Source organism: Propithecus coquereli, unplaced genomic scaffold, assembly GCF_000956105.1.
Source record: "Propithecus coquereli isolate 6110/MARCELLA unplaced genomic scaffold, Pcoq_1.0 Scaffold720, whole genome shotgun sequence".
Taxonomy (NCBI): Eukaryota; Metazoa; Chordata; class Mammalia; order Primates; family Indriidae; genus Propithecus; species Propithecus coquereli.
Window position 1 is genome coordinate 725,585 of NW_012153286.1, and position 8,103 is coordinate 733,687.

Here is an 8,103-nt window from a genome sequence, read left to right on the forward strand (position 1 = left end):
CCAGGGCAACACAGTGAGACTCTGTCTCAAAAAAAAAAAAAAAAAGAACAGCTTTAGCTTTCCTTAGTTGCTCCTCTCTATTTCTTATCAGAAGAAAGTAGATTTACTGGAGATCCAGGCAATAACAGGTTCCGCAAGAACTTGCAACAAGATTACTGAGGTCTGTTGAACCAATCACACAAAAGGTTTGGTGTAGACTTTATAGGCCAAATTGGTACAAGTTCAGCTCGCCTCTCCAGGAGTTCAATGGCACCATCTGCCTCATGCCATCTCCACTCACCTAGATCTCTTTTGCTGACTATATTCTGCCCTCCCCTTAAATTCACCCAGAAGCCAACAGTTTGACAAGGAGGGTATATCACATTTATGCTGTTCACTGTTTTATGTGATAAAGTTTTTTCAATTATTATAATGCCATGTTTTAGTATACCTTTTTTTATGTTTTATTATGGACTGTAACATTAAAATGCATCAAACATTATACAATTTAAGATTTGAATATGAATAATTATCAAACTCAAATTACTAAACATACAGAAATTTTTATCCCTCAAGTTAGAGAAAAAAAAATTTGGGGGCTACATAGTATTTAACAAAAATCGATTATGTGCTGGGTCACAAAGACAATTTATAAAAGGCCACATTCTCTTATCATAATAAATAAAAATTAGAAATAAAAAGGCTATTTTGAAAATTCTGGATTACTCAGAAAATAAGAAATTCATCCTTAAATCATCACTAAAATGGAAACGCAAACTGAAATATTTATGTATTTATTTGCATTATTAAGAGGACTACTCTCAATTATAAAGCTATTTAGTAAATATGCCAAGAAAAGGGCTTGATAAACTCAGTGAAGTTTGGGTTTTATAGCTTCAAACTATGATTTAAACAGAATAAAACTTTTATTGAAGTTCCCATAGGACAATTAACTGTTATTATAGCCCTGAAACACTCTAGTCCCTTTTTTCTCCCATCGAAACTTTTTCTAACAGTAATTTAAATAAATCAAGGTTTCTTAGGCTCATGCAGAACTATAGGAGGGCACATTTTATGTACCACTGATAGTTTATTATTTGAACAAAGTTGCTTTGGAAGACCTCTTAAGGTCAATGTTTAATTAATTTGCCTTATTTTGAAATGGGAATAGGCCTACCATTAAACTTTTACTGTAAATTAGTATACTTGGTTTTAATAAAAAAAATTAGCTATAACAACAAAGAATCCAGCGTCCAACCTATGAAAAGCCAGAAAAAAACCAAAATAAACCCCAAAGAAAATAACAAATATAAGTTCACAATGTTTCTTTTCTTTAAACAGAATGAAGTTTTCAGAACAAGGACCAAGTCTCATCTTTGGATTCACATTCTGTCCAAACCTGGATTCCTAGCTCAGAACTTACTGCACTGTCTTTCATAACCAGTCTTTTATGAGATGTCAACAGCTTTTCCAAAGGGTAAACGACCCGCCGCAGGTAACTCTCATCCTTGTGGTTATCGTACAGCCACTGGGCATCAAGCACGTCATGCATCGTCACCATGTGGTCCTGAAAAGCAGCCATGTATGAAAATAATTCAGTGCCTTCATATCTCAAATAGCCCATCAGACTCCAAACTTCCTAAAATGGAATGTAACTTGTCTGCTAGTCCAAGCTCATTAAGAGTCTTCAGCCTCTTCAGAATCACCTCTCTTCTGGACATCTTTAACTGTTGATATATTAGATCTAAGCACTCATTTTTGTAGGACTAGGAGGTAAATGAATAGAATAATGCTTTCTATCCAATCATCTCCCCTAGCCCATGTCAATGTCCCAAAGTTTAATTAACGGAACAGGGAAGCTTCCCTGAACTGAACTCAACACTTTGGAAAGTACCTTTCCCAGGATGTGAAGCAAGTGGTGTTCCACTAAGGTCTGGGATTTTAATAACCAGCTCTGAAACTTCTAGCCCCATAATGGCATACCTTCTCACTCATGACTCCAGAACGAACTCTCCGAAGTTCCTGCATCTGACCACCAACTCCCAATAATAAACCAAGGTGCACACACAGTGTCCGAATGTAGGTGCCAGCCTCACAACTCACCCAAAAGATTCCTAAGACACATACAAAGGAAAAGCAGCACCTATTTGTCAGAGTAAACACATCACTGGTTGAGAAATCCAGAGTTATTCTTCATCTGAGACATCAATACTAGAGATGAAATACATAGACCATGACTACACAATATGCTAAGGGCATCTCCCCTGTTTAAAAAATATAAGAATTGAGTATTTGCTGTATTGAAAAGATTTTTAGTTTTAATACTAGCAGTACAGCATCACAGAGCGTAATTTTTCACATTAATTGCACGTATATTAAGTATGGAATGTTTTAAGGACTGGAGGAAAATGGGCATTTTGTCTTTAAATTTACTACTGACAACTCAATCTGAACAGTTTTGCTAAGCACTGATACGTTAGAAAAGTAAAACTCAGACTGTTGATTGTTGCTTTTTGCCATTTAGTAGCATTTTACACATAGACGTCAATCAACTTCAAGGACATCTACTTTTAACAACAGGACAGAATTCTCTAGAATGTGTTCCTACCCACTTGTGGTCTATGTCAATTCAGTTCCTCACAGGCCTAATGACCCACCTAATCTTCTTTCAGCATCGTATTCAATCATTTTGCTCTCGTAGATAGTTCTCACTCGGAGCTGCCTCTTTACTGCAGCAATAAGTGGAGGTCGCTGGAACAGGGCACCGGTCAGAGTCTCTAGGGCCTAAGAACAAGCACAAACCAAAACACTCTCATCAGAAGGGACATGGCTAGAAGTTCCCTTCCCATCTGCAGTCACCCACCAGGTGGGCTAAGGCAGCCTACTGAAAAGGGCACAGAAGAGGCCAGCCAGGAAAGCTGACCTGTCTCCAGAGACCAAAGCTGCCAAAGGGGGCCCTCCCTACAATTGCAGACTTACCCTAGAAAGCTGGGTCCCCCCTTCAATAGCATTGTGCAGCCGGACAATTCCCACATACTCTTTGCCTGAAAAATGACGAAAGGGTAGTCAGGTGTGCCACTGAGTTTTCTGTATTTTTATATGCTCAATCATTCCCATTTTACATAGCAAGAAAAGCAGGAAATTTGACCTCATGTTTCTATAAAATCTGCATTAAGGCAGATTTCATGGTGATGATGTGAGAAAGGAATGAAGACACTTTCCCTGGAAGTCCAATGTACTGACAGAACAGTTGGGAGTATCAAGTGTACACCCTGCCTGGAAAACACCTTGCAAGATAAGAATTTTCTCAGATGAAAATGAGGGAAGGAAAAAAAAAAAAGAGGGAAGGACACTTTAGGCAGAAGGAACAGCAGAGAGGAGCCTGGAGTGACAACCCGAGAGCTGGACTTGAATGGAGTTCTGCCTCAGTGCTAGGAATGGATCTAGTCAGCTCAATGTATACATGTCTACTATCTGGAACTCCAAGAAGGGCAGACCCACCAGGATCTGGCGGGCAGAGGACAGAACGTAACCAGAAATCAAAAGAATTTCTCTGCTTCAGGACTTTCTTTGTCCTAATGAAGAAATAGTTTCCAAGAGCTAAAATGTAAAAGAGAAATGCAGAAAGCCTTCCAATCTCCAAGTAGCCAGCCCTTCCCCCCATCTTCCACATACCTGCACTCTGTTGTGATTTCACCAATCGAGTGGCTCGTTCAATGCACACAATTAAACATCCAGTCACCTTGGGATCCAGAGTACCACTGTGTCCTGTCTTCTCCACCCTAAGTATTCGTCGAATCCAGGCTACCACCTCATGGGAAGAGGGGTTAGAGGGCTTGTCAAGATTAATGAAACCTGTCCTAGAATGGAAAAAAAAAACACATAACACCTGTTCTTGTGCTCTAATAAAACAACAAATATGAAGAGTTAAAAAGAAAAAGAATTCACCATGGTTACAGGTTATATATCCAGGGAAAAACTATTCTAATATTCCACTACCTCCTTGAACAGGTGATGTGAAAGCATCATTTTCAAAAGAACAGATGTTTGAATAGTGCTTGCTCCCAATACACTTACCTGATATAGTCCCCAATCTCTCTCTTCAGAGGATTTGAACCTGAAGGAAGAGGTGTATAGTGCGTTGTCCTCACATTCAGCTTATCGAAATTCTAGAAACAACACAAAATAAAATAACAAACCATTAACACATGTAAAACAAGAGTCAACACCACAATCAACCATGATATTGTAACCCTCTGAATTCACAAATCTGGATTTTTTGCTCCTATATTTCCGTTACCTGCTGTGACAGATTGTTAAGCCTCCTTAAATACCAGAAAAATTACCCATATTAGTAAGAACAAGACAAATTTGAGCACCTATAAGTTTAAGTCATTGCTCTAAAAAGAGGAGACTTCTTGCGGGTAGCACAGAAGAAACTGGGATTCACTGGGTAGGATTATGAATAAAACACAAAATAGCTTTGATTTTCTCAGGGACAAAACATAGCCAAATTGAGGATGACTGGCAACATTTTTTAATATGGCCCCAGATACCAGAGCAGAGAGATCTCTATTCTCCACATGTCTGTTCTTTTTGGTCTCCTCCTTTCTAAGGCTTGACCACCACTCTGAAAGAGCTCCCCCAACTAAAGCCCATCTTTAATCATTAGTTTAGTTTCATGATGGTACTTACCACAAATAGCAATTCTTTTTTAACTGTCTATCTCACATCCCTTGATTTTAAGTTCCATGACAGTAGGGACCTTGCCTACCCTGTTCACTAGCGTATCCCCAGGGCCTACAATAGAAAAGCAGATGCTGCCTAAATGACATATCTGGCCAAACAAAAACCCAACTGTGTTGAATTATATAAGCAAATCCCATTCTATTACCACCTCATATATAATGTTTTATTAAAACTCTTTCTTAAAGGCTGTCTCAGTAACTTCTTCTACTCTCTAATTTTTTGACCTAACTTCACAGCAGGTACCCATTTGTCTGTGAAAATTATAAAAACACACTATAATTAACTCACTACTGAACTACTCTATTTAAACTCCAAAATAATAGCCAATAACTTTTCTTTTTAAAAATAGATACAGGGTCTTGCTATGTTGCCAAGACTGGTCTCGAACTCCTAGGCTAGCAAGCAATCCTCCCACCTCAGCCTTCCAAGCAGCTGGGACTACAGGCACATGCCACACCATGCCCAATCTAGCCAATAATTTCTGAAGGACATGCCAGGAATTGTGGCTAAACATGTTTCATAGATTACCTCCTATAACCCTCAGCACATCTTACTAAGAGAAGAGATCATGACCAAACAGCCTCAGAGAGGCTCAATGACTAACCAAAGGTCACACACCGTCTGACTCAAACTGTCTGACTTCAAAGCCCATGTTCTTAAGCACTAAAGCAGTCCTACCTCCAAGTATGACCCCCAAACTGGTACAGGTCTGCAAGATGGAGTAAGTACAGAAACTGAGAATTGTTTACAAACTTTGATAGCAATTTAACATTGTGACATTTACACTATATTCTACAAGTGTTGGATGCATTGGAAATTTTTAAAAAACCACCTGGTCCTTCATCTGAGACACCTTAAGGAACACTGCTTTAGACTGTATCATCAAGCATTTCCTAAAGTCAAGCATGCTAGCAGTAAGCATTCTTAATCAACTGTTAAACACATGGAAATAATGTAAAAGCCATGCATTCACCTGACACACAATCTTAATCACGCACCTTTAGCAACAGGGGCCACTGAGATGTGTCCAACTGAGCAACTTTGGATTCAGGTTTGATAAGAAATTCTTCAGCATGTTGTATTTCCTTCAACAGGACAGAAACACAACCTATTAAACTTCCCACATGATTTTGAACAATTATATTACTACCACAGAAGTATATACCTTTTAAATAGAAATCAAGGCATTCCATGTCTCTCCACTGGGACCTCCAAGGGAAAGAAAGAAGAAATAGACCAGAGGCTCAAAAGAGGAAGTGAAGTGCTACTAAGATGGGTTCAAATATTTAAAGAGAAAGGGGGATAGTGGGTCTGTGGGTGGGATAAAGAACAGAAATTGGTGAGAGCAGTTGGTATGGCCAACACCATTTTAGTAAAACTATGCCTGACAGGAATTAGGCCATCTGAGCTTGTGTCATTTCAGTGCTATATGATGATCACCCAATGCCAGCCCATTACTTGGAAACCTTTAAAAACACTTTTCTTTAGTTTATTATTTAAGTAACCTTTCTTTTTAGTCCAAGCAAATTAAACCACATTCCTACTCACAGCGACATCTTTTTCTGGTAGTGACTTTCGGTCCTTTTTCTTCTTATGCTTCTTTGGCAAAATAACTACTAAAAACACAAACACAGGATTTGGAAATTTTCCCCCAAAATAAATGAAAACAAAATTTAAAATAAAGACTGAAATCAGGGCAGGCAGGAAATGGATTTTAGGTATAGAATTACAGTCATGCGCCACCTAACAATGTCTTGGTCAACAACATGGTAGTCCCATAAGATTAAAATATAGCTGAAAAATTCCTATTGCCTAGTGATATTTCTTGATGATTCTGACCCTGTGTGCACTTAGGCAAATGTGTGTGTTCATGTCTTAGTTTAAAACAAAAGTTTAAAAAGAAAAAAATTTAAGCAGGAAAGCTTGTAGAATACTATTTGTACAGCTGTACAATGTTTGTGTTTTCAGCTAAGTGTTACTACAAAAGAGTCAAAAAGTTAAAATTTTTAAAAAGTTTATAAAGTAAAAAGTTATAGTAAGCTAAGGTTAATTGATTAATGAAGAAAGAAAAACATTTTCTCATAAATTTAGTGTAGCGTAAGTGTATAGTATTTACAAAGCATACAGTAATGTCCTAGGGATAGGTCTTCACATTCACTCACTCAGTAACTCACGGAGAGCAACTTCCAGTCCTGCAAGCTCCATTCATGGTTAAGTGCCCTGTACAGGTGTACTTTTTAAAATCTTTTATACCATATTTTACTTTACCTTCTCTAGGTTTACATACACAAATATTTAACACTGTGTTACAATTGCCTACAGTATTCAGCAGAGTCACATGCCATACAGGTTTGTAGGCTAGGAGTAGTAGGCTATACCATATAGCCTAGGTGTGTCATAGACTATACCTTCTAGCTTTATATAAGTACACTCTAGGATGTTCACGCAATGACGGAAATCGCCTAAGAAGCACTGTACCCCTGTCTTTAAGCGACGCATGACTGTACTGGAAAAAAAAACAAAGTGTGTAAGGCCTAACACACAGGTAGCAGGGCTGGGTAACTGTAGGCTGTTGCACGTGTCGGCTTCCGTTCCGGTTCACCACGTGGCTGTGGCAGAGCTTAAGCACCCCACAGAAGCGCTCGCCGGCGGGCTGGAAAGTTCCATAAGTGACCGCTCCACTGTCCCCACAGGCTTGTGGCCTCTAGAACTTTCTTGCAACCCAAAGGTATCCCCGCTCCGGGACCCCGTGGCGCCTTTTCTTCCCCGCCCGTTCCCACATCCTTGCTCCCCTCGGTAGCGTGGAACTAACGGCAGCATCCGGGCTGGTGGCAGCACAGGTGCTGCCAGGTCTCCGGCCACCACCGGTAGAAGGCACGGCAGACGTCTTTTGACGGCGACCCGGGCTCTAGGAGCACGCTCGTGGAAGGAGGCCCGGGCCCCGCAGAGCCAAGTCACTGCGAGGGCCTCTCACTCTCGTGCCCTCGCCGGTGGAACCAGGGCCGAGAAACAAGGGTAGCTTAAGGCCCCGCGGCTAAGCGGTGGACCCTCCAGCGGGAACCGGAGGCTAGCGCGGGCCCCGATGCCACAGCCCATAGCCCCACCCCCGACTCCTTGAGACCCTGGAGGAGGCCCTGGACGGAGGAGCGCAGCCCTTACCTTCCGCATCCGCCATGTTACTCCGCAACCCGTGCGTCCCACCCGGGCCACCACAGAGGGAACGACGGCAGACTCCCGCGGCCCCGGTCGCGTCAGGCCGCGCCGCTAGGGCCCGCCCACTCGCGCACCGCCCTGTGCGCGCGGCGCCAAGGGGCAGTGAGGGGCGGGGCCAGACCGGGGACAGGGCCCGAGGCGCTCCCGGCCCATCCGCGCAAT

General features: G+C 41.3%; 1 protein-coding gene across 1 annotated transcript in view; it reads right to left on the minus strand.

Moving 5' to 3' along the window:
• The window catches only part of DKC1 (dyskeratosis congenita 1, dyskerin), a 12,780-nt gene extending 4,677 nt beyond the window's left edge, over positions 1–8,103 (minus strand). The window contains exons 1-9 of the mRNA XM_012661591.1: positions 7,888–8,103; positions 6,277–6,344; positions 5,727–5,813; positions 4,057–4,148; positions 3,655–3,839; positions 2,959–3,023; positions 2,637–2,763; positions 1,963–2,093; positions 1,403–1,546 (exon numbers count right to left, since the gene is read on the minus strand). Of these exons, the coding sequence (XP_012517045.1) occupies positions 1,403–1,546; positions 1,963–2,093; positions 2,637–2,763; positions 2,959–3,023; positions 3,655–3,839; positions 4,057–4,148; positions 5,727–5,813; positions 6,277–6,344; positions 7,888–7,903 (915 nt within the window). The 5' untranslated portion in view covers positions 7,904–8,103. The remainder of the gene's footprint in view (positions 1–1,402; positions 1,547–1,962; positions 2,094–2,636; positions 2,764–2,958; positions 3,024–3,654; positions 3,840–4,056; positions 4,149–5,726; positions 5,814–6,276; positions 6,345–7,887) is intronic.